Here is a 27,509-nt window from a genome sequence, read left to right as displayed (position 1 = left end):
CATGTGTGAGTCCGTTCAGTCGGGTTTGGACGCGGCAGACTGTGTCAGCCGGTCCATGGCAGCGAGCACCGTGATACGCAGGTTTGCGTGGTTGCGGAAGCCGGGGTTTGCTCCTGATGTGCAGTCCCGGCTTCTCAACATGCCCTTTGATGGTGTCCATCTTTTTGGCTGCAAGGCTGACGAGAGCCTTGAGAGGTTGCAGACCTCCAAAGCTGCAGCAAAGTCCTTGAGTGCTACAGTGCGTCAACCTCCACCTTTTCGGCCTAGGAGACAGCAATGGAGGGGAGGCTCCTTTCGATATTACTCTTCCGTTGGTAGATCGAGGGGAGCTGCTAGTCAAAGGGGCCAATGTAGGAGTACCAGAGGTGGAAAACAAGGTACTTGAGGTGCCAAAGCCGCTCGGGCAGTTGCCTCTTTGCCCTCAGGCACTGCCGCAGCCGCTTCCGCTCAGTCATGAGGCCATGTCCCATGGATCACCAGTTGGGGGAAGGCTGGCGCAGCATCTTATAGAATGCTGTGCCATTACTTCAGATGTGTGGGTTATGGAGATCATAGCCCACGGCTACTGTCTTCCTTTACGGTAGAGGCCTCACGACAATCCACCGGGGAAGCTCTCTTTGAACAATCCGGATCCGATCCTTGTGCAGGAAATCAAATCCCTGCTGGAGAAAGGCGCCATAGAATTGGTGTCTGTAGCAGAGAGGAACAAGGGATGGTATTCCCCATATTTTTTTATCCCGAAAAAGGACGGGGCATTGAGTCCCATCATGGACTTGGGTGGTTTGAACAAGCTCCTCAGGAAGGACAAGTTCAAGATGGTTACTCTATCTCAAGTCCTCCAGGCCCTTCAACTTCAGGACTGGTTGGTGTCTCTCGACCTCAAGGATGCTTACTTTCATGTGGCGTTTCACCCCAAGCACAGGAAGTACCTGAGGTTCGCAGTTGGTGACTCGCATTTTCAGTTTCGGGTCCTACCTTTCGGATTGACCTCAGCCCCGAGGGTCTTCACCAAGCTGATGGTGGTGGTGGCAGCGTATCTCAGGAAAGGGGGGGATTCACGTCTACCCCTACCTGGATGGACGATTGGTTGATCAGGGCGTGCTCTCCCAAGCTAGTCCTGGATCATCTGTCAGTCACCTGCCACTCCCTTCACAGGCTGGGCTTCTCCCTCAACTTAAAGGAGTCCCACTTGACACCTAGCCAGCGGCTCCAGTACATCGGAGCAGTGCTTGACACATCCCTGGGGCAGTGTTTGCCTCCCCAGGTGAGGGCTCACCACATTCTGCAGATGGTGGACAAATTCAATGTGCCCAGAGTCTCCCGGCGTTCGAGTTCTTGAGGTTGCTCGGCCTCATGGCATCTGCATTCTACTGGTGCCAGAAGCCAGGCTGCGGATGACATCTCTGCAGTGGGCACTCAAGATGCAGTGGTCGCAGTTTTTCAGCAGGATGTCGGACCCCGTTCAGATTCCGCCCTGGGTCGCCCAGGACCTTCTGTGGTGGGCTGTCGAAGGAAATCTGTTCAGAGGGGCTCCATTTTGGCAACCATGGCCAGAAGTGATGATCGTGACAGACGCATACCTCACAGGTTGGGGAGCTCATGCCAACGAGCTGACGGCCAACGATCGTTGGTCTCTGTCAGAGTCCAGACTCCACATCAATCTGTTAGAGCTGCGGGCTGTCAGGCTAGCCCTGAAGGCTTTTCTGCTGTCTGTTCGGGGGAAGAATGTCCTGATTATGACGGACAATACAGTGGCCATGCACTACCTCAACAAAAAGGGGGGGGGGGCGGGTTCACTCCCACTGTGCAGAGAGGCGATGCAGCTCTGGTTCTGGGCCATCCAGCAGGAAATTTCGATCTCTGCGGTTCATCTGGCCGGAGACGAAAACGCGGCAGCAGACGCTCTGAACAGGCAGAGCACGGTCTCTCACGAGTGGGAGCTGGCTCAGGAAGTTCTTTTGGAGATCTTCGCCCTTTGGGGGACCGCGCAAATGGATCTCTTTGCCACCAGTGTCAACCGGAAGTGCGAAAGATTCTGCTTGCAAGAATTTCCTCCAAGAGGAGCCTTAGGGGACGTGTTCGTAGTGGAGTCGTCCTTCCCACCGCTGTACGCGTTTCCTCCTGTCCCCGTCATTCCGTAAGTGTTGCAGAGGTTACGGAGGTTGGGTTCCTGAATGATCCGGCGTAGGTACCCGGACCTTCTAGACATGTCCATCTGCCCTCCACGCCGTCTTCCCTACCGAGATGATCTGCTCTCACGGGAGGGGGGTCGAGTTCTCCATCCAGAGGTTAAGTCTCTCAGCCTTCATGCCTGCTATCTGAAAGGCTGAGATATAAGGTTTGGGACCTCCCTGAAGACGTGATGGAGGTGTTGCTTTCGGCCAGAAGGCCCGCAACGAAATGCCTGTACCGTTGCCGTTGGAAGAAGTTCTGCGACTTGTGCAGGGTACAGAATGTGGATCCTTTTCAATGTTCCATTTCTTTGGTTTTGTCTTTTTTGCTTTCTTTAGCCCACAAGGGCCTGCAAGCAGGTACCATTAAGGGTTACCTAGCGGCGCTGTCCATATTTAAGTGCTCGTCTGAGGAATGTTCATATTTAAAATCCCTTTGATTTCTCAGTTCCTGAAAGGGCTAACTCATGTGTTTCCACCGTCGCCTTTCCAGGTGCCTGGATGGGATTTGAATTTGTTTGTAAAGTTCCTGATGGGAGCTCCGTTTGAGCACTTACATTCTTGTCCATTGAGACTGTTGTCCTTTAAAACTGTATTTTTATTTGCAGTTACTTCCGCATACAGAGTGAGTGAGTTGCAGGCACTTTCCGCCAAACCACCCTTCACTGTGTTCCATAAGGACAGGTTTGCCCTTAGGGTACGCCCTTCCTTTCTTCCGAAGGTTGTATCGGAATTCCATCTGAGCCAGAAGGTAATTCTTCCGGCATTCTATCCTCCTCCACATCCTGGTAAGGAAGAGGAGAGGCTCCATAGGTTGGATCCTAGGAGAGTTTTGAGTTTCTATATCTCACGGATGTCCCGGGTCAGAGTGGACGATCAGCTCTTTATTGGTTACGCTGGAAGGCGTTTAGGTCAGGCTGTTTCTAAGCAGACCTGGTCTAGATGGATCATTTTGATGATCTCTGAATATTATCGTTTGGCGGAGAAGGACCCTCCTGTAGGTTTACGGGCCCTTTCTACTAGGGGTATGGCTGCCTCCACTGTAATACAGAGGGGTGTTCCGATTCGCAATATTTGCGATGCGGCCCCATGGGCCTCTGTTCATACTTTTGTGAAACATTATTCCCTGGACTCTATCCATGGGCAAGATTTGGCCTTTGGCAAGGCAGTCCTCTATTCTGCATTTTGATTGGGCATTCTAAATTCTCTAAATTCTTTTCCCACCTCCTTATGTTGGTACTGCTTTTGGAGTCTGTCAAAGAGGTAGAATACGTCAGAGGAAACAATCCCCTCGAAGAACAAGTTACTTTCTTACCTGGTAACGTTCTTTCGATGGGATGTTCCTCTGACATATTCCACCTCCTACCCTCCCTACCTGCCCTGCTACAGAATTTCTTTTGCGAATTCAGCTTCTGTTTACGCAAGGCTTTCTGTGGTAAGGCTGGCAGAAGATTGGTGCCACACGTTCTGGGGGAAAAAACTACAACTGAGGCTACGGGCATCGTGCGTCCTACATATAACATCTGGTGACTTCGGCCGTCGGAGGAGGTCCTCGAGGGAGCGTATCGACGTCATCGACGCAGGACGCCTACGCCGAAAAAGTTTTCCGAAGCAGCACAGCTGTGGTAATCACTGTCAAAAATGTGGAATACGTCGGAGGAACATCCCATCTAAAGAACGTTACCAGGTAAGAAAGGAACTTGTTCTTTTCAAATAACGCATCCAGAAACCTGCTGAATTCCAATTTTCTGCTTTTGCTTGGGATTCTAGGATCTGCACATTGAACTTTCTTTCTATTCCAGATGTTCTAGCTGAAGTCTGCATCCACCTTCATATAAACTATCCAGTATGGTGCTGTTCTGGAGAGATACTTATTTGCATGTGAAGCATGTGACGAAGGGCCAACTGAACACACACAAATCATATAGAAGTTCAACACCTTAATGAACTGTGCCAGGATGAGTTGGTGAAACTTCTGTAGGGTATCGGATTTCACCTACTCAAAGAAATATATAGGATATTATCCTAAAGGCGTTGGTATAAGTTAACACAATGTGGCCCAATGGCCTTACTGCTGGAATTCTGCCCCTCATCAGGATTCCCTAATTAACACAAAATCCACCGAACATAGTGCCCCAGTAATCCTCTTTACAATTTCCTAGCAATAAGCATGTCTCTCCCTTACTTGGGGTACCAATTAGGTGTAGATATATTCACCCTCTAGCTATAGGTTGCCCAGCTAGGCCAGCAGTAATATCTTGTAATACACTAGTACCAACAACTATTTCTTCCCTCATGCATAGGGTTTTTGTCAGATTTTGCTATTACCCACCAGTCACAGTTTGCCCTCCTAGATCAAACTCTCAGCTGTCAAAAGTTTGGTTCTTCACCCAGCTTGTTGGATACAACTGTGGACCACCAAGCTTCTGGAGTAGAGGTCTCAGCAAGGCCATACCCTGTCTGGACGTTTCCAAGGTCTAAGATTTAACCATCAGAAGACTCTGAGATTTTCCTTCTGGTCTATATTCTTTTCGGTTTCTGGGATATAGCCCTGCCTAGGCTCTTTGACTTTTGTGTTCTCCTTTTTTGAATGGAAAAAGAGACAAAAGGGCCCAAGTACCTGCTAGCTGACCCTCCGTGCTTGGGCCTTCGGCTTGGCCTTGCCCTGTTCATTAGCTAATTGTCATGATTGTTTATTAACCATTTGGGTGCATCATAATTTATCAATCCCCGATTCCTCGTTTTTACAAAGTTATTGTTTTAGGTCTCTTAACCATGCCTAAATGTTTCCATACTTTATTCCTGTTTGCTTAATTAAGTTTGATTTGCTAGTGATCTGCAGTGACAGAGGGCTTAAAGAGCTGTCCACAATTGTGAGGTCAGGTGCTACAGTAATGATGATGGTGCTGTGGTTCCGCTGTACCACACAGTGTCACCATGCGGGTTCTGAGACTGTCTGCAAGCAATTATGGACAAGGTAGGCAAAATCGTCATAACGCATTCAGCCATTCACTGACGAAAAGCTGTGTGCACAGGATGGGTGGTGGTTGCTACAGCTGATGGGTCTTAGGAAGGGCTTTTTGAGAGACTTTACTTCTGTTTGGACTCGGGAACCCCACTTAAGGATATAATCATCCTACCGTGCTGTAGTGGGTCTTGAAGAACGGCTGAGAAAATACCCATAACCAAGCATTCCAGTGTAGTCGGTGGCTGGAAACCCGGCTTTTTTCTGCTACCTCGTGCATTCTTACACGAGTGGTTCCCAGTTAAGCTCACCGTTTCCCTGTGAATGTCAAGTTTCATTGGAGGGGAGGTGGAAGGGGAAGGGGGATCACCCCTCCTGGGCAGCAGATGGTGAACAGCCAACTACTGTATTGAAGTAAACCCATAGTCTGGGATCTTCATCTGCGCTTGTTAATACAATACCATAGGAATTGGGAGGTTTGGAAGTACCCTATGACATCCCCCCCATATGTGCTGCATTAGCTAAGCAGGATTGCATCCCCGATCTCCAGAGCCTGTCCGAGCACAAAAACAGATGCATGCATTTTGCCTTTTTCGCAAGCACTTACGGAAGCCAATGCACAGTTTGGCATGCCTTCCACTTAGTGCAAGTGTAACGCCAGGCAGTTGACATACATGTTTCTTCTCTTCCTGACCACTGTCGTGCTAACGGTCGTCTGGGTTGTTATTGCTCAAAATATTAACATCATTTGTTCTTTCTTAAAAGCATCAATAATGAATGCGTTTGAACACGCCACAGAATTAAAACAGAATGAATCCAAATCGATACAAAGAAAGCGCACATGGAAAAGCCTGCATTACATTGGCCATGTACTAACATTTTGATCTTTCTGGTATGCCATGCTTTTAACTGAACCAAACAAAGGCACTCTTCCACTCTAATACTGTTGACTTTTGTCAGTGTTTCGCTTTCAGCATTATGTGGAAAACACAGCAGTGTTCAAAAGGGAAGTAAATTGATTTCAGTGTTCTTTCTGTAGCCTTGATAGAATATTGACGTTTTATGAAAAAGTACCTCAAGTCGAGAGGTCGCAGTACATTTTTCACTTAACACTCAGCATGCAGTCATGTTGGATTTTTTTTTAAAATAAGAATTTAAAATATAATAACCTTGCAGGTAACCCTCCGCCCCCCCTCAACATTGCAAAGTCCACTGACGGAGGCTTACCATAAGCCATCTATACTCGCACACGATTTACAGATGGTAAGGAAGCGGAGGAGGTTCAACGTGAGACTGTCATTAAGGTGAATATTCAAAGAAAGAGCTAATGGGGGTAGTTACAGGATTGGAAAATCGATGTAAAGGCATCGTACAACTTCAACAACAGTGTGCTTCTTTTCGGTATCAACCGTTTCATTCTTAGATTTTAAATCTGAAGCTGGGTTCCCTCCCAGGTATAGATAATACATTCAGTCACTCAGTTTAAAAAAGAAAATGTATTTATTCATTTGGTGTTTTGGTTTATATCAAACCTTTCACCATTAAAACATTACAATATACATGTTTATAACTGCATTCAATCAAGGTTCATCTCCCATTACTTGAACCCATTTTCACAGACTACCCAAAGTAAGTGCAGTCGATTAAAATATGTACATGTCTTAAAATATGCAGTTGTCTGCAAGAATACATTGCCAGGTCTTCTGTTCAATCAGTAAATTTACAACAGATACACATTTTATATGTAATAACGCCTCTTTCTTTAACAAAGGGGTGATGGCTGGAAGGTTTAGAATTAATCTTAACCTCCGACATTGCTCTGGGTAACCCTCCAGACAATCGTTCTTTGCCTGCCAAGCCATTAGAAAAGGGGAAATACCATATGCAAATCAGGATTGGTGCCACCCCAAAAGGGGCAGTCCAGCCCAAACTGCTTTGTCACATCCCTTCTGTAATGGCTTGGCAGGCGAAGAATGATGGTCTGGAGGGTTGCCCAGAGCAATGGTAGAGGTTAGGATTCATTCTTAACCTTCCAGCCATCACCCCTTTATTTTTGCTTTGTCACCCGGGTGGGATGGGTATGCCCAGACATGAGTCCTGTGCGTGCTAGGCCTAGAGACCCAAGCTGCGCCTCACTGATGCTAACCAAAAAGGCTGAAACATGTCTGGGGATGCCTGTGGTTTTATGCAGAAGGGATGTGACCTAACAGTTCAGGCTGGACTCCCCTTTTGGGGTGGGACCAAGCCTGATTTGCATATGGTCTGTCTTTCCCCTTCTGTAATGGCTTGGCATGCAAAGAACCATGGTCTGGAGGGTTGCCCAGAGCAATGCCAGAGGTTAAGATTTATTCTAAACCTTCCAGCTATCACCTCTTTGTTTTTGCTCTTTCTATAAAGTGCCACATCAGCTATCAAATGAATGAATTTGATCTTCAATAATAGCTTGTGTTTCCTATAGCACGACCCAAAAAGTATCACATTATAAACTGTCACCATTATTCGCTTGATTTATAGTTTTTAATGCAGCAATCCTTCAATAAAGTGTCCTGTGCCAATGTATTGATATCTTCAGACTATGCAAAATTGGGGCACGCTTACTAACCTGCCTCAAGGACTCTCCAAACTCTCTAACCTTCCCATAAAGGGGGAATTGGTCGAGATTAAGAAGATGTCCTTTAGGAAAGCGATTGATGCTAGAGATAATGCCAAATGCCTTGCAGGCATAATTCTTGACCATAACAGCCTCTGGACAAACTGCGCTGGGGGAGTGGACACATTTCTCAAAAAACTGTTGTTTACTCCACCAGTTTAGGACAAACTATGATCGAGTGGCGTAATGTTTCTTCACTGTTGCATTTGCATATTCTACATGTGTGCTCCCCTCTTGGTATGTGTATTCTTGGCCGAGAACCTCCAAGCTATTTAGCACATTAAAGTGGAATCTTGAAAGCCACATTCTTGCTCCTGCTGACGTACATTTTAAATTAATCAATTTGTCCCGATTTTCTTTATAGTCTCCTATTACTTCAATTTCTTTATTACCTGCACAGGACTTATTACCTGCGCATGATTTTCCATGAGGTCAGATTATGTCCTGCAGAAATCCATTGCAATGGTTAGCAAATTCAATCAAAGGGAATTCCTGTCCCCCTTCCAAGGCGTTGTTTACAAAGTGATAGAGCTGGTGGGCTCTCCCAACAGGATATTCACATTTGTGCCCATTTCTTCAGTACCATTTGCTTGAGGCCCACTAGTTCGCAATTTTTAAACACATTTTCTTGCAAATGTATATGGGGGTGTTGGGTTTAGGTATGTAACTATTGTGGTGGGTTTGCGCAGGGGTCTTCCACATTTTACTTGCAATGAAATGTGTTAAAAAAAAGATTACAAACAAATGGGCCTTGAGCATTTTTCCATGAATAAACATCATAGAAGCGATCTTCCCATACAAGTTTAATTTGTTCCTTATTACTGTGTACTTCCATGAAAACGACACAAGTTCAAGCCTAATCATTTGGGTTTGGGCCGAATTTGGCAAGTTCAGCACTTCCCTCCATGGAGTACCCTCAAGCACATTTAGGTCGGTGTGGTTTAAGAACTCGGGGACATACGTAATGCTAGTGGTTACCTTTTTAATTTGATGAATTTGATCAACGCAAGTAACGTAAAGAAGCAATATCAATAGTATTACTTTCATTTGTATTTTAAACAGTTTAACTTTAGCGTTTGTATTGTCTATGATTACATATAGGCTGTTTTTATTCGTGATCATGTACCCAAGATATCTCAGACAGTTCACTTCCTCTATTCTAGTATCGGCAATTGACCAGACATACTTCTGCTTTTTCCATGTTTTCTAAAGGAGATTACTTTTCATTTTTTAAAATACATTTCCAGTCCATTCGTGCTGGCGTGTTTCCCAAAATACTTCAGGCTTTTTTGTAGGCCAATTTTGGTCTTATCAAGTGGGATGAGGTTATCCGCATAGGAAACCACCCCACTTGAGTGGTGTCTATTTTTGGTGGGGTGGGTATAGGTCAGATCTAGTTAAGGCCTCCTTCATGTCTGACATGTAAGTTGCAGAGACAGGGGGGCGAGTACGCACCTCTGTCTCTGTCCCACCTTGGCCTTGATACAATTTGACAAGGCACCCATGGTGTCCAATCTTACCTGCAGTGATTTGTACGTCTATACCAGCATATTAAGTCAGGTGGCATCTTCCACGTGAGTAGTTTAGTCCACAGCTTCTTCCGAATCACCTTGGCAAAAGGCTGCAGTCATGCCCAACGCTGCCGTGTTTAGCAGGGTGGATGCCATAGTTGGAGCTTTTTTTGTTGGAGAGAGAAATACATAAGACCTTTGTGTATTGTCCTCATAGTCTTCCAGAACCCCATTTGGAGCATTGTCAGGCGTCCTGATTTTATTGCCCATTCCAACAGGTCTTTAACACAAAGACACCATACTCTTACTTGAGGTATCAATTAGACTAATTTGGCACAAGTTTGATGGTGAAAAGCAATATCCCTTCTTATAAATTGTTGTCACTATGGCTTTACTCCAGCTTTGTGATATATATATATATTTTTCCCCAGTAATTATTACTTGGATGTAGAGAGAGCAAAGTAAATTCACCCATAAGGCCGGGTCTGATTTGTAAACAGTGTTTGACAAACCATCTGGACCACAGGCGGCTTTATTTTTCAGACTGATAATTGCATTTTGAAGATCCTCCACATCAAGCCCATTTGTACATTTTGCATTTAACATTAATAATCATGAATAATTTGCTGCAGAGCCTGCACAATAGACTCACTGGAAGTTTATCACCCATGTAGATTTGGCTATAGAATTGGATTGAATGCTGCGTTTGGTCTCCACATCGCCATTTAGGAGACTCCATATTCCCCTGCTATCCTGTTCTGCTACTGTTTTTTTATCATACATTGGCTGTCATAAATTTTCCTAACTATGTTCTAAAATGTCATACAGTTTTCATATTTTTTTTAAATCTGTTTAAAAGCCATTGTGTGATCAGTAGAGTGCCACCCTATTTCCCTTTTAAGGGCCTTTATTTCCTGTCCGATATACCTCTTTTTGTTTTTAATGTGCATTTCAGAAGCGCTGGCAAGTTGCACTAAATGGACGCGAGATAATTTGATTAGTCTCGTAAACCATGGCTATGTGCTTCCTTATGGCTTTTATGAACCTCCTGGGCGAGGTTCTTACTGATCTCTCCAGCACCCTCCACCTCTCCCAGTGAGTAGCTAAGTTTGTACTTAGTCACCATCCTTTTGGCATGAGACATTTTCAATCTATTTTTTGAATTATTTACTACCAAGTTCTTAATGAGACTAATTTGGTTCCTTGATTTGCTGAAAACATGTTTAAAGTCTAGAATTAATTCTGCATGATCACTATTTAATGCCTTCAAAACCTTTAGGGACATGTCGTTATTGAATAGGTTATCTGCTACAAAAATGAAATCTATTGTAGAATGTGAAGCGGCACGAATATAGGTTGGGTGACGTGGAAGTCTTCCCATAAATTACTATTACACCTTCTCAGACTCCAATTACTCAAGAAATTGACCCAATTGGTGCCTCTCGATTTATGTCACTACAGGTTCAATGTTTGGGTGGGATGAATGATTAGCTATTTGTAGTCTCCCACTCCCTTGTAGGTCCAGACAATAACAATTGAAATTGCTGGAAAAAATTACAAAAATGGGAGTTGCTTGATTTGCCCATTCCAATAGCACCAGGTCCAATTCTGTTCTCATTGACTCCTCGCACACTGTCACAGGATTACAGTAAATGCTTATCAGTACCAAGTCCCTTTTAGAATTTACAGGCTCGTCCTTCAATACTCCAATTAAGCAAGCTGGGGATATTGTCTTGATTGAGAACAAAGTGGTCCCTAACTTACATTTTGAGGCAACTAGTAGCCCACCATAGGGCCGTACTTTTGGCACCTCTTTTTGCCCACTTCACTCACAGTTCTAGGGGTTTTAAGTCTACCCACACTATTTTCTTGTCTACTCGATCTGTAGAGTGGTTCTCTGCTTTTCGTCCTATATTACACGGAGGTGCCTTTTACCAAGTCTCTGATGCCTGTGTGCTCGTACACTAGTGCCCTAGTAGTGTAGAAGCAGGGGACAGGAGAGTGGTTTGCAAAACCCCACATCTCCCACCCAAATGTCTGATAACCTGAATTTAGTTAGAGGCTTTATTTGATCTTTCACATCTACTTGTGTCAGAGTACTAGCTCAATTCCTCAAAATGCTGTGCTCCATTTCTTCTGCGATGGGTTGCAACAATCTAGTCTATAGTGGGACCGATTCTGAACCTCGTTCTTTCCTCTCCTGTCCAGTCTATCTCTACTCACATACCTCCAGGACGCTTCACATCTTGCTTGTTCCTCTACCTCTCCTAGACCTTGGCATGGGGTTTGCCTCCCCGAGATCCTTCCCAACATTCGCTGGATCAGTCTTCTCTTATTTTCACCTCCCACCAATCTCTTCTCTACCTGACTCTTGCATACATGCTCCACCTTTGATGTTTCTACCAACCCCCTCCACTTTATTCTCCCTGCCTTTCTTCATAGTATTTTCTTGCTCTCCCTCTTCTTGAATGGTCTCTCTCGCTCTCTGTCTCTCTCTTGTATCTTCTACAAACTCCTTTTTGATCTCTCCTGGCCTCAACCTCCTCTCCTCTCTTTCCGTTTGTCTTCTATTTATGCCTCTTTTTCACCACCCCTCTCTATCTCTATCAACATCAATAACTTGCCCACCACCATGCCAAACTGGCAGTTTCTCTTATGGGGGGGCATCGTCTCTCCCATTGGGCCATCCGACGCTGGTATGGGTGCACATGTGTCTGCTTATTGCTTGTGAGGGAGGATTAAAGTGAAGATTTTCTTGTAATGAATTGACATGTTTGTAATGAGTCTCCTCTCTACTGTGACATGGATGAGCAGAGTTTAGCGTCTGTCACTTTCTTCGATGTCATGCACTCATTCCACATGCCGCATAGCAGGCACCCCACATGCTCTCTCCACCGGCCGCTTTGCAACAGACGCAATCGAAAGGTTGCCACTGTGGTAACCAGTTTTCGGTAGGCTTAGAGATGCTTTGCTCAGCCTAGGCTGTCATTTAGGGGCACATTGTTGTACAGGCTTGTTCTAGGCACATGGAAATCCCCTTTAGGGGCAGAGAAATGAAATATTTGCTGCTGGGGCAGTCCTCTGCTTTAGTGGTGGGGGGCTCCGGGTGATTCCCCTGTGTACCTATTGCAGGCCCAGGATCACACCGCTGGTGACCGCTCCATTGACCTCTGCATCCATGACGCCCAAGCACAGATGTAGGACATATTAACAACGATATCCCCTCAGGGTTAATAAACCCTGAATATGTGTACACCCCCGACTATATAGAGGCCTGAAGGTGGGGAAGATCGCAGATCCAGCCCCTTCCTTTTTCCTCTACAGTTTCTAACCGTAGGAAAATCTACGACCAGCAGACCATAATTTGCTAAGACAGACACAAGAACCTAAAGCCTTTTGAATGCACTATACAAACACTGTGACATAGCACTTGTTTTAATAGTAACAAAAAGTGCATGTTTAATGTTCACCTTTCTTTATATAAGAAAATGTGGTTGGACTGTTATTCCAGTATACATTTTGTTATAATGAGTCAATTTCAAAGTTTTTGTTTGCATAAAATGTCGTGGTCCATATATTAGACTGGTCATGATGAGCTGCATTCTTTGTAAAAGTTGCCTTACTTAAATTGAAAAGAATTGCTAACGTGTGTTTTAGGATTTTTCTTATGATTCCCCAGGCCAAATTATTGCAGTATTGTTATTGAACTTGACAAAATCAGTTCTGTGTACATTTCAAGCTTCAATTATTTAATCATTGCATCCTTGTGACTTCAGAAAGGGTCTGGACTGGGACCCCAGGAGAAGACGGAACATCTCACGCACTCTCTATGGTCAAACACATTCAGACATACAAACTATTTCCATGCCAGATGATAAGAAAAGAGTTATGGAAAACTTCCCCAGCTGGGAGGACCCACACAGCAAGGATGAATATTTCTCTTCTTGCTTGGAGAATGCAGCAAAGATTTAAAAGGAGGTACAGCTTGCAGACCCTTTTGAAATGTCCAGTGTAAAGACCCAAGACCCAACCCCCTTGGGAAAAGATTAGGTTGGCCACAGGAGGCAGGTGACGGTAACAGCTAGTGGGAACCTAGGGGAGGACGACGGACGAAAGACCGGCTGGGCCATAAAAGCCCAGCCAAACCAAGCATGGATTAAAGGTGTTCAGATTAGGTTAAGGGTTCAGATGGAGGATCAAAATACCGGGCGATAGAGACCAGATGATGGCGTGAAGTGCTCTAGAGATTGTGGTGTTTGTAAGAGTGTGTAGGTAAGGTGTTGTGTGGGAGAGGAGTAGTAGAGTTTGAGAGCGAGGATGACTGTGAGTGAGCGCGTGTGTGTGTGTGTGTGTAGTGGAAGGAAATATTGTGTATGAAGGTGGAAATGAAAGAGAGAGCGAGTGTGAGACCAAGCATGGTTGAAGAGGGGAAGGAATAGTAGGGGAGGGTACACTATAAGCGGTATTAGATAAGAGTAAGAGTGGGATCTGGGAGAGAAGGATGTGTTTCAGGGAAGCAGGAGACGGTTAGATCAGAGTGTGACCGACCGCCATAGTCGGATGAAGGGGGCGAGGAAAGTATAGTGGGTAAGAGGGTTAGTAGAGAAGGCAGGATTAGAGGTAGGCGAGGTAGAGATACTGAACGGGGGAGAGAAAGGGAGCAAGACTGAAGAGAGCTGAACTGAGACTTTTTTGCTTGGCAAATCAAAAACACCTAGATGATCACTTTAGAAAATTCCATGAGGGAGACCGAGACAATGCTTCGCCCTTTGGGCCTTCCCTTAGATTAGTGCACATCTAGACAGCAGAGGTTACTATGACTTGGATTTCAATTGTGGTATTGCAGGGACGCCTGGGCAAGGGTGAAAGGCGCAGACGGGAAAGGTTGAGTGCCCCTAGTCCACAAAATTCTTGTTGAACCCTAAAATAAAGCCTTGTGAAACTCATCTTATTCTTGTTTGAATGATTGAGGCCATCTGTGACAGTAAACATATGTTACATTGAAATTGATAGGCTTGTAACGTGGTAGAGTTAATAAACACTCAAGTTGGGAAAAATGTTTTTGGGTCTTTCGTCTTTATAATTCAACAATAAATGTTAACAATTCAGTACAGTAATAATTCCTTGCCTTGCCAACACGTGTTTCATCCTTGATGGGCTTTGCAGTGGGTTGGGGGGTCGACTATCTGACTTCATAATCCCATTTATTTGTAATATTGTGATATATATCTAGTAATCCATACTAAAACGTTAAGCAAAACATTAATTTTCAAAAACTCAGAAGACCCATGCTACAGACCAAGAAAAAGATTTTCCATAAAATGTGTTTGTACAAATAAATAGGAGTGAGAAAGAAAAATAATTGAATTAATAATTGTTGGTTAATGTTAAAAGCACACCAATGTAATTTAAAAATAGCTGATTATGGCAGGATAAGTAGTGCTATTATGGGTGTTAATGTCATCCCAAGTGAACTAACTGCTAGTAGTGCAACTTATTTGTTCCTAACCCTATAATGGTTAGTGATGATTCATATAATAATTTGTTAACATTAGTGTTCATATTGTGAATTGACTAGTTCATGTTTGTCATTGTTAAATAGTTATGTTTTTTACTGACTGTACATAAACAGGACACTTGCTTTCAGGCCGTGCTCTGCTTCTGAACTCGGTTTGTGATTTATACAAGACAGGAATCAAATTCTTGTGATTTTGTGGTCTAGTAATCTATATAATCTTTAATGCCACATTGTGATCAATCAATTATTTGAAAATTGTGACAGTTTTATACACAGGAATGGAATACACTAGCATAGACAATTATTAAAAAATACAGTAGTATTATTCCTTTTATGTAATAAATGAACAATTACATGAAACAATTATACTGGCGCATTCTGTAAAATTCACATTTACAATGCCAACCGTGGATAACAGTTCCAAACTATGCTAAACCTCTGAGAAGATATTCCATTCATCCATTGAGTGTGTCTGTCTTGCCAAATATATTCTCAGTTATTTGTGCCTTTGTCTGACATGTTTCATTCCCTCAGTGCACTATTGGAACTTCGTCAAGAGATGACTGTGAGCCACAATAAAGGCGACCACAAAGAGAAAAGGGGCGAGACCTCTTTAACTAGTTTATAAAATATAATAATTCAGTTACGCACATAGGTAGAAGCACTGTCATAATTTGTATGCAATAAGGAGAACAAATCAATCCTGCCTGAGTCAGTTCAAATTTCGACTTAATTATCCTGTACTAGAAATTAAAAGCCTCTCTGCTAATATAATGTATGGACAGTAGGTTCACTGTGTTCTCGTCTATGGGTAAAACAAGGAAACACCCCATTTAGTATAGCTCCTCTAGATCATAGATGTGGAATAATGAATAATGTTTGGAAGAGTTCATTTTTGCATATTTTCAATGGAACATCTGATAGCCAACAAGAGCGAAGTTTGAGTTGTCTGTGATGTCACTTGGAACCAAGAGGTGGAAATAATCCCTGTTGTGCTACAATTTATTGATGTGCATCTCCCCTCCTTACACTATCCACATAGGACCAGCGCTGCGGGAAGTAGCACGATGAGACATGAGGAGAGCATACACTTTATAAAGGAGTGCCACCGCATGTTGTCCTCTGTACCCCACTCCGGGGTCCTTGTCTTCTACTACCCTCCTTCCTGTTTCCACGACCAAAAAGATATCTAGTGTCCTACCGCCCTGCCCCACCTGTTGTGTGAAAAGAAAAAAAATGCCTGCTCCCCTGTCACCATCCCACCCTCCCTTATGTGCTCCGTCAGCAGGCTCACGTGGATGCACAAATAACTGAACACAGGAACAACAGTTGTCACATTTGTATTGGTGTACAAACTGCCAAAATGGGTAAAAGCAAATAGAAAAGGTGAAACCAAAAGCAGGTGTGTCACACTGGGTGTGATGACATCTCACCTCCCAGTAATGAAGCGGATTTCCTCGAGGTTCCTGAACTTTCTTCTGGCCTAATTTCTGAAGATCGTCCTTGTGCTTTCCTGTCATTTCTGAAAGGGGTGGGGGTTGCTCTCACTTATCTCAAATATTGGGCCTTCCACGATCTCAAACTCCTACTCCCCACATATTACCACCTACTGCATGGTTGATGCCACCTCTTTTGTTACGCTCACCTCTTACTCTATCTTCTCATCTCCAGTGCCTTGTGTACAGGCGCGTTATAAATGACATCATATCCTATCCTTCTCCCCCCTCATATCACACTCAAACTTGGGCTGTGTTCTTTTACACGGCGTTCTCCTCTCTCCCCAGGGGTGGCAGTATTAGTGAGGGGTTGCATCAATGATTTGTAATTGAGTGAAGGACTGGGATTGATGTGGGTTGGTTTCCCTGGAGGTGCATGAGCCTCAAAGAGCTGGCCCAAATGTATAATTACTCCCCCCCCCCCCTTCCCCCACCGGACCCCCCCATTTTAGAAATTCACATCCCCACCCCTTTAAGCATCCCGGTACCTATAATTTCCTGTGCTTTCAGTGTGCATATTAAACGTTGGAAACACTGTGTAGCCTGTTTAGATGCTCCAACAAGGTACCATGCACACAGGTGAATTTCAATCTGTGGCATGAGAGAGAGCGTTCCACCCGTGAACAATGTTTTGGTAATTTAGTTTCTTTTGTTGCGTTGTCTCCACTTGTAAAGTCTCGGTTTTGAAACGTTGCATCCGTGGAACCTCGGAGTTCACTGTGGGTTCCCCAAATTCCAGGAAATGACTTCTCTGATGTTCCGTGTGAGGTTACAACTCTATCTAAACATATGCTACTGATTTTCAGTGAATGGAAGTGATTTCCATTAAAGGGAAGGCATCTTTTCCTACGCAGGCATTTTGGGTCTGCTCATAGAGAACTTCAGGCTCGCTCAGTTTCAGAAAGTGTGCGTTTTTGGTGTGACTGCCTCATTCAATGCCATGGGGGTTCAGTGCAGATAACCAGGAAGGTTTGCCCAGATCTCCTCTGAACCCTTCATCCACTGGCTTGCTTGTGTGGTTGCTGAAGCTAGGTAAGGTCAATGTGCCCTCCTCTGTCACCCATATTGAAAACAGCTGCCACCCTGCCTGGGAAAGGCAGAACACATGTATTCAACTTGCTTACTATAGAAGCCATACACAGCAAATATATATGTGATGCGCTTTTCGTTGAGACGCTTAAGCGATTAAGCAATAATATCGCATTTCGAAGGCGAGTGGTAACAGCTCTTGATACAAGTTAAATGTCTGAATGAAGCAAAACCGTTTAATGAGGGCCAAGGAACGTTGCCAGCTGGTAATGGCCTGCATGGGGTGGGGGACGGCGGCGGCGTTATAGCCTTTGGAGCATTCAACCCAGTGCTGGTAGAATGTTCTCTTTAAAAGTAGGAGAGACACTGAAATGGTGGGACAAAGGACTTATGCCAGCTATTATAACCCTCTGCCGTTGGGTATTATTACCCCTTAATCTTTGGTAAGCCACAGCACAAAACAGACCTCCATTTATGCCCTGAATGCAGATACTGATGCTGCATTTGGTAATTTATACATTGTTGAAGTAAAACATGCACCCAGAAGAAGTCCAGATGACTGAAGTCATGCTATATTACCACTAGTTAAATGACATGACCTTAATGCAGAACTCATTGTCACTTGGGTACATGCATTCCAAGTTTATATTGTCCAGTATTAAAAACAACCTAAATTGCGAGTTAATATTTCAGTGATGTACATACCATACCCAATTTTGTAGCTAACCTGTTTTGCACCATCAAGTGATTTTTCAAGTCCATCAAGAACATATAAAAAAGCAAATAATTTAAACAATCAATATTTCAAGGTGACAAAGTAAGGATTTAAAACATTTAAATGTTCATACCTGTGATGTTCTGCGTTCTAATTAGAAGTTTCTGGAGCTGGCATTATAATGGAAAGTGAAAATATTCCTCAATTCTATCAACCCCCTTTGCCATACTCTTTAGAAAAGTATGTCTCATCCTCGTCCATGTTAAAGTTCCCTTTAACATCTCCTAGGATTGTGTCCTACAGTTGCTGTAGCAATAACTTGTATGTAATTATCATTGGATCATCAGTTTCATATTTATTAACCTGTTAAGCGTAGTTTGCATCATTACATAACTCCACGTTTATGGAATAATCCTGTATCCATGCACTAACAAATGCCAGTCCAGGAAACGTGATTATTTCAGACTAAATCCATATCTTTACATTTGATTTAGTTTAGATAGATCACAAAACTCAGAGAAACTTTCTGCAATCCTTATCGCTGGGGATTGCTTATGATGCAGGTATGGGAAAAGAGAAATGCTGGTGGCCCCCGGCACCCATGAGGTTACATATGAGCAGGGTCTTGTCTGCCCATGTGAAGTGTGCCGTATAGCCCTCATTCCATCAGATACGTCTAGCCCTGGTGTTTTTGCCCTGACTTGGCGGCTTATGCATACTCCTTACCCAAGACCAGGTAGGGACCACTACGCCCCTCTTCCCAGAGACCAGCTGCAAAGAAAGGGGACACTAGGCAGCCTGCAAAAAACAACGCTAGAGCCCTACTCTACACAACAAGTGATAGGCTATCTCCCGAGTTACTAGTCATTCCATATCATGTTACCTTTCTCAAATGACACCAGACATAAAAATACACATTCATAACTGTACACATAGTTGTATATAATTATTTACATAATAACATTGAGGTGGCTGTGGCAGTCAGCCACCCAAATTTGACCCTCCTATTCCATCTCTCTCTTTCTTGGCACTCTGAGCATCATCCTAGGCACAGTACCTTTGTTGTTGATGATGCTGAGTGCAGACCTGCCCCTAGTTGCTGCCTCTGAGAGGCTGGCCCTCCCCAGATGTTGTCCTCCTTTGAAGCCCAGGTGCGGTGCCACCACCCCCCCCCCCCCCGGCACTTTGTATGCTGCACGCGGCATGCCCTTGCCTTGGGGATGCTACGCATATTCACCGCTGCAGGCTGGACCACTATTGTTGGCTCCATTCCGGGGCGGCTCACTCATCACTGCGCATGAACGGCACTCGAACCACACAGAAGCATGTTCACGCTGTAGACCACCAGCTGCTTCACCAGGGCTCTTTCATGGATACAATTCGGGACTTCCCTCTTCACCTGCCTGCCTGCCCGCTTCACTTCAGGCAGACCAGCAGCTTTTGGCACCTGGGCCACCCTGCTCATGCAGCTGGGAGCACAGATATTCTCCCAACCCGATTGGTCATGGGGTGGGCCACCTTCTTCTGAAGCCACGCTGCCTGGTCCCTGGCTGCCTCGCTCACACAACTCTGGCTGGGCGGCCCTGTGTTCACCCGGGCCTCCATCCTTATAAAGAGTGGTGCTTAATTCCTCTTGGCCTGCCCAGGTTGGCTTACTTGGCAGCAGGCCCTGTTGGGGGGACTGGGCCGCACCAGGCACTCTCCCCCAGAGCTCACAGATCACACTGAGCTGCTCCTGCCATACGTGGCCCAGCTATCAAGGATCTTGACACCCCAGGGGGCTCTCAGCTGTTTTTTCTTTGGCTCCCTCTCTACTTAGCCAACCATGAATCTCAGCACTTTCCTTTTAGAACTCCCCCCACCCCACCCCAAAGTTCTATTCTGAAGACAATGCTCCTTAGATTGGGGTGGCCTGTCAGCCTTTTTTCTGCACCACCATTCCATGTACCCCCAGACATAGGCCGGTTGAAGCAGTCCAGTTACATGAAGAGTCACAGGTAACTCCTACTATAAGAGCGCCAGGGGACCTCTCCGGTGGTGATAGTGCGCGGTATAAATATCCTTTAACATTAACATATAAATAAAAAAACCACATACTCATACCAAATAAAGTACTTTCCTTTACTCCCTGGTCTCTGTGACATTATTTATGAGTTTTGTACTCTGGGGAGGGTGAGCAATATAACCCTTCTAGCTGGGCCCGTGTTGTGCATGAGGATGATGCAGCCCGAAGAAGAGACCAGACAGACAATCCAAAGAGTCGTTGCTGGAAGCTCGTCCACATTGCGTTTCTGGTTAGCAATGCAGCCTCTCCCAATGAAACATTCTTGGAGGTTTGAGAAGGAGATCCTCGGATTAGGTCCTCTGTGTTCTATGCTGGCCAGGTTGAATCTTCTGTCCTGTATACCCCTGTCCTCTTTGGGGAGGAGGCACTGTAAGCCACCTGCAAGGTTTGGCTCAGTTACAGGATGATCCCTGCACACTGAGCAGCCATCACAACAGTGTGCAAGTATAGCTACCCTTCAATACTGTGGAGCCAAAACGTCCGCCCCCCTGTACAGTATGATGGTGGTGTACCCTATGGGGTGGGAGCGGGAAACAATTGCGGTCACTAATCAACTGGGAATGGGCTGCTATCCGGGTTGGTGTTGATCACGGAGCGGAAGGCTTCACTGTAGGAACCCACTGGAACTAGCCTTTTTTTTTTTTTTTTTTTTATTGAACTTTATTCAGTGAAACTAAGTTTTGTCAAAAAGGAAATGTTTCGATCGCCTTCAGAGTGCTGCCGTTAGGGCAACACGTAAATTTTTCAACATGTTTGTAGACCGACAGTGGAGATTTGAAGTTAAAAGTCCAGAGTCCCCCCCCTGCCTAACACACCCGGTCGGAACCCTCGGCGGCCCTTTACTTTCCTCTCGCGCTAAACCGTTACGGGTTTAACCTCTGATCTGTTACGGTTTATCTGTTCGAATGCGAGTTCGATGAGTTTAGCCAGGGCTTGCGTCCATCTCGTGTTTTCACCAGAGATCAGTCTCTTCCATAATTCGTCTGGTTCAAAAATCCACAAGTTTTCCCCCAAAGGGTTGAGATAACTAGTTCTGTTTTTCTTTGTAGATTCGCAATCCATCACCAAATGTTTCAGCGTCTCGACAGAGGAATCTTTTTTACATAGACGACACCTTTTGTCGGATAATTCTCCTCTGATTGTTAAAATTTCCCTGGTTGGCATCAGGTTTAGTCTTGCTCTCATGATTAACATTCTTAATTTCTTATCTGGAAACTTAACGCAGTATTTTAGGAGTTGTTTCACTTTGTTAAATGATGGAGGTAAGTGATTTAAAAGTTTGTAGCTAGTAGCTTTCTCCATAGTACAGATCCAGTCCATTTCTACCATTTTCCTTTTGATACGGTCCGGATTTTCTTTCAGGTCATTTTCCAAGCAGTCTATTTTTGCCAGATCGTCTTTTCGAAGCTTGGTCCATTTGGCCAAAGCCTCGCAATTTCCTGTTTCGATTTCCTCCCGTAAGATGTTAAAAATAGGTAGGGTGTCCGACATGATTATTTTTCTGTATAAGCGCATTGCACTTTGGTCTATCATTGATGCTAGAGACACCAGACCAAGTTCTCTTCTAATGGCCGGGGTGGGCGATGATTTAGGTAAACACAAAACTGTTTTCCACACGTACCCTTCGACTTTGGACCAAAGGCTGCGTGGGAAATACAGCGAAGCCTCCATGCCGTAGGTCAAGGCCGGGACCACTTTGGCTTTATAGAAGGATAGCGCCGGTATTACAGAAAATTTGCCGAACTTTCGGTCGACTGCCCTCATTTGGGAGGTCAGGCATTTTGTTTTTTCCCATATTTGTTTTTGGAGGGTCCTTTCTGTCCTGGAACTGTCCAATTGGATCCCTAGATATTTGAAGTTTGACACTACTTCTATTTTGGTGTTATTTAGAAAAACACTAGGCTTGTTCCCTGTTTTGGTTTGAGCTTTTTCTATCACTAAGATTTTGGTCTTAGACTTATTGATCTCCAGAACTAGCCTTTTAAAAGAAAGGAGTTTTTTTCCGGAGTAAAAACCTTTCCCTGGAAATATTTAACAACTGTGTCTCTCAAAATAAAACCTCTCCCCCGAAAGCAAAAAGATCCCCCAGTTAAACTGTTCACATCGAAGCAATTAAATAAACTGGGATAATCGCTTCCATCAGTTCCTATGGCCAGATGTATTCCCGTATAATTGACGAAAGTTAAATTATAATTGTTTTGTTGGTAATATTGTTTTAGAGAAAGAGCAGAGAAATGGAAGTGTGTTTTTGTTGTCATTAATAAAGATGTTGAAAAGGAGAGTGAATCTTGCTTTTTTGCTAAAGTGGGACTCGTTATTTCCTCTAGAATGACCGCTTTAACTCGTTTGGTACCATTCCACACATTGCCAGCTTGTCTCATTTGTAATGAATCACCATTTGCATGATTCATTGTCCAAGTTGCTCAACATAGCACAATGGAAAGGACTGCCAATGAATACAGATCATTGCTGGAAATGCTCTTCGTTTGGGGAGCTATTTAGCCAACAAGTAGCCTCAGTATACCAAAGCAAATGTGGAACAGAGTAAGAATTAATGTACAGGAGTCTACTGACAACGAACATGAGTCAAATACTGTTTTCTATGGAATTTCTCCCACCCAGAAGGGTTTACAGCCACATTTTAGCTCACTGCACCCTTCACAGAGAAGAAATAGCCATTTAAATATCAGGCTTTGTCCCACCCACAAGGGTAGTCCAGCACTGACTTGCTTGGTAATTCTCTGAACAAGAGTACCATCAGCAACCCCAGACAGGTGTTTGTCTTGTTGGGCCTCCTCAGTGAGGTGAAGCGGAGCCTCCAAGGCACAGTGAACAAGTGCACCACCTCTAGATTACCCTGGGTTACGTAGGGTAAAACCCGAAGTTTTACAAAATAGAAAATAATTAATGAACTACTTGAATCATTTCCATCACTTATGGTCAAAAAGAATACTTGAAAATGTGCAATGTGTTAAAGAAGGCAAATTGGAAATGCAAGAAGCAATGCGTAATTCATGGCGCGTCAAAGAAACAAATTGCGCTTGTCACTAAGTCATGCTTTCCCTCATTTGTAGTATGCAAACAAAAAGATTCCAAGGAAGACTGGTCACTGACTGCTGCCGAGATGGAAGTTTGGAACAAGTTATATAGGATACAAGAAAGCGATGGTATTAAAGATGTTACAATGCCACGGACTTGCTTTGAAACGTTTAAGGACCAGGAAGAGACCACTGTAAGTTGTAGGCTTGGCTAGAGTTGTTTTTATATCAAAAACGTACATAAAATGTATTTCCCTTATGAACATTGTATGTGGGTGGCCTGGTGAAAACCTTATTACAGCTAAGCATGAAATGGAAAGTCTTGCCACCTGCCCAATTCAATGTATTTGCATTTATTTGAGAAAATGCCCTAGTCCCAAAATAAACAGATCTTGAATGCTGCATTTCCGCCTCTTCCCTCGGACTCATTGCCCTTGATTAAAATACTTGGAATAAAAATTGAACCAGGCTGAAGAAGACTATGCATCCAGGGGGCAACGCGTTTGTCTTGAAAGCAAGACAACACAGAGGACCACAGGTTCGAATCCCAGTCCCGTGCTTAGAGACTGGTTTCCGGTGTTAAGTGAGTTACAAAAGATTAATTAATTAATTCCTAGTTGAAGTCACTGAAGCGTACACATACAGGTGGCTGTGGTTCTTTGTGTGTCAGTGTCATGAGCTAATAGTTTTTCTTCTTTCCATTCTTGTTTTTTTCTCAAATCTTTTCATTTTCAAAGGTGTCCATGTCTGTTTATAAGCATGCGTGGCTCTCAGGCTATACGTTCATACCCTCATTAGGCAATCTGGAGCTGGGGGAGGCATGCCAAGAAGTAAATGTTTGTGTCCAAAATGTGTTAAAGTACATGTTTCACCTTTCGGACGCTATCTCCCTGACGTAACCCTTTACTCAAAACTTATGTTAATACAGTACAGAATCATTGCATGCATTTGCATTATGCCAATGAATATTACTTATTAAATGCCACAATTGAGAAAAATTACCCTGCTGACAGTGTTTCATTGTTCAGATATTTTATATTTGGGGTGCGCTTGCTTTTGCGGACTTCATTTTAGGTCAATGTACTATGCTTACTCTCTGTTTTAAACGGTCTTCGTCATCATTGGCAATTCAGTCGTGCTTTCGCAGTCTGCTGCCTGTAGCATGGTAATGCAAGGTGTAAGGGAGGCATAATATCGCAAGTAGAGACTGGCACAAGAGTTGTAAGCTTCAAAACCTTTATTGTTTGATTCAAGGGGGTTGGAAAAACTAGCCTGCCCTATAACTAAAATGGGAGTAATCTCGACCATCAAATAATAAACAGTCCTAGTCAGTCGTAGTCGAACAATAAAGGCCTATACTAACACAAACCTAACGCCTGCCCTCACTCTAATACAAACTAAGGTGACATAGGGGATGTATCTAAAAAAGGAAAAATCAGTGGTGAAACGAAATGTGAGAATGGCAATATAAATCAGTATTAATTCTCGTCACCACGTTGTATAGCACAGGGTTAGATGGAACACTTGATGGATGAACACACATTGGCTTGCGAACACAGTTAGGCGGCTGGCTCTGCCCTCCAGAGCCTTCTTGGCAGTTCAAGTCTGAGTCACAAGTTCACGAGTTTAACCCCTCGGGTTCCCAACACCCAAGTCCAGGTCACCCTTCAAGCTTCTACACAGTTTCAACAAAAAGTTTCTAAGTATAGTATTTGGTCGCAGTTCACTATAGGTTCCCCTCAAGCAGGCACAAACCTTTTCTCCTGAGTGGGGTTCCCTTCCCCAAGCTTTCTTCACATTCCACATTATAGGTTCCCCTCAATCAGGCTCAAACCTTTTCTTCTTAGTGGGGTTTTGTGGTTACTTTCTTTCTCTTGATCCCACTGTCTCTGCAGCTTTAAAAGATTTCACATAGACTTCCAATTGGGAAATCTCACTTCGCCCTGATCACTCTGCTACTTTGTATTTCGCATTCACACTTCTTAAAAATGGATTCACTTTCGCAGCTTATCAGCGCTCGCATAACCTTCATCCCTCGGTTACTGTCGCAAGCATTTCAATTAAACACAGACCAGGCTTTCTTTGCTACCCTCAACTCACCGGTCGTGTTAAGATACTTTGTCTTTTGCGCCTTTGATGTAGGAGTGAAGGTTGTTACCACTGCCGCTTCAGCGCCTCCCCAACTCTGTCGTTCATCTGGGAGGGTGGCTGGTAACCTTGTAGCACTCGGAATACTTGTTCTCCCTTCCAGCTGGGCTGTCATGCGCAATCCTCATAACCTTTTGAAAGTAACAATCTCTCGCCTGGGGGGGGCTAGAGGGGGGTCTCTGGCTTCCTGACCCTTCAGTTTAACTCCTCGGTTTGGTGATCTCCTTCGCCCGGTTCGCCATAGCCCTGGAGGAACTGCTCTGTCTCGTGCACCGCCTTGGTCAAAGTGTGCCACCTTTTATCCATGTGGGGAGAGTTAATCGGTATTAGGTGTGCGTGATTAAAGTCAAGTGCCTGACGCTGCCTGATCTCAGTATAGGGACATGTCCAGTGTATTGCATGGGTTGTAATCTTAACCCTTAGACCTCCTCTTCCTCGACTCAGTGTTTGTGTAGGAAAGGGGGGGATTTGGGAAGTTGGAATATCCTATAAAAATAGGAATGGATAGGGGTATTGGAAGAGGGGGGATTCCGCGTCTCGCTATCGGGTGTCTCTCCCCCACTCCCTGAGGACCCCTCAGCCAGGTGATCTGCCCGCACTTGTCCACCCCAAAGGTCTGGATCCAAAGGCGATGGCCATGCCCTGGCCACCTGAGTAAGGGAACCCGGGTCTGGGCAGTGAAACACCTTCTGGTTTTTCACAAAGGATAGGTGGTTTATGCTGCTTCCTTCACATTAGCTAAAAGAAGTGCACCCTTCTCCAACTCCACTTTTCCATATCTGCTTGGTTTCCAGATCCCGTAAATTGTGATTACTTAAACAGTTTTACTTTGGTCATTGTCCGGCCCATAACAAACTCCCCAAGAACCTGTGATCTGAATTTCAGTGTTGGGCTCTGAGACCGGTAGTGTGGTATTATTCTTAAACTAATGGTTCATATCCTGTCCTGCTCTGTAGTACGTTTTCACTACAACCTGACAGGACCTGCTAAACTTATGATGATGTTGCACCCGGTGTATTTACAGCAGTAGCATCAATAAACATCTTCTTGTCTATAGCAGAATATTGGTGTGGTCCTGAGTTGCCACTTCTTTGGGGTATACTTGCTGCAGAGATCTCTATGCAACAGGCAGTTTGCAGGTTAAAATTACAAGTGATCAACTTAACTTTTCTACCTTCCAAGGTAGATAAAAATCATTGCAAAATCTGTCCATGTCCACTGAATATTTGCAAGTCAAAACAAGGATCATTAAAAAAATCTAACCACGTCAAAAAGATCCACTGCAATCTAATAAAAGCTATGTCAATGTCCAAACAGGGCACTGCGATCTACGACCTCCAGTGCGACACAGGTATCGACATCCTATTCATAAACGAAACATGGCTAGACGACAATTACACAATCATTCTCCATAACTGCATCCTTGACAACTTTTAGTGCGCACAAGCAAAGAGGAAAAACAAAAGGGGAAGAGGACTGGCAATAGCATATAAGGAACACCTGAAAATTAAAACAGAAGACCCATTAAGCATCAAACTGTGTATCCCTAATCTATCAACAAACTCAAAAACAAACATCAAATTAATTCTGGTATACATACCACTGACATACAATGCAATCTTGCTGGACGTCTTCACAGAAGCAATCACCAACTTAGCCATCGACCAGAAACGCCTGGTAATCCTTGGTGACTTCAACCTCTGGTTTGACAAAGAAACCACAAACGCACAAAAATCACAAGCCAAACAACTGAAGAAAATGAAACTACATAAACTAGTCAAAGGAGCTACTGACGTGGCGGGAAATACACTAGATGCAATCTTCGCTAACAAAAACCTCATTACCATGGCACCATCAATACAGATCCTCTGGAGCGACCACCTCATCATCCCCTTCGTGATCATGCTGGCACACCAACAACCTGACAAACTGCCAACTATCATGAAAAGAAACTGGAGGACCATCAAAAATAGCAACCTAATTGAACTACTGGAAACCAACAAACCACCAGCAACAATGGAAGAAGCTGACCTTGACAGAAAAACAGAACTACTTCACAAGTGGATCACCACAACAAAAGACGAGATCGCCAAGGAAAAACCTTTTACCCTGTTGCACAAAAGAGCAACAGCAAAATGGTTTACCCTACTAATCAGCGCATGAAATGAAAAAACAGGAAGCTTGAACTAGAATGGAGGAATAA

The 27,509-nt window shown here is 44.2% G+C and overlaps 1 protein-coding gene across 2 annotated transcripts in view; it reads left to right on the top strand.

The window, feature by feature from the left end:
• The window catches only part of FANCM (FA complementation group M), a 1,896,264-nt gene that overhangs the window by 1,381,241 nt on the left and 487,514 nt on the right, over positions 1–27,509 (top strand). For both annotated transcript variants that reach the window (XM_069638749.1, XM_069638750.1), the window contains one exon: positions 23,195–23,352. In XM_069638749.1, the coding sequence (XP_069494850.1) occupies positions 23,195–23,352 (158 nt within the window). The remainder of the gene's footprint in view (positions 1–23,194; positions 23,353–27,509) is intronic.

Source organism: Ambystoma mexicanum, chromosome 14 (genome assembly GCF_040938575.1).
Source record: "Ambystoma mexicanum isolate Mex_15411 chromosome 14, UKY_AmexF1_1, whole genome shotgun sequence".
Classification (NCBI taxonomy): Eukaryota; Metazoa; Chordata; class Amphibia; order Caudata; family Ambystomatidae; genus Ambystoma; species Ambystoma mexicanum.
Note: the sequence above shows the minus strand (reverse complement) of the source record. Positions and strands in the feature narration are given on the sequence as shown.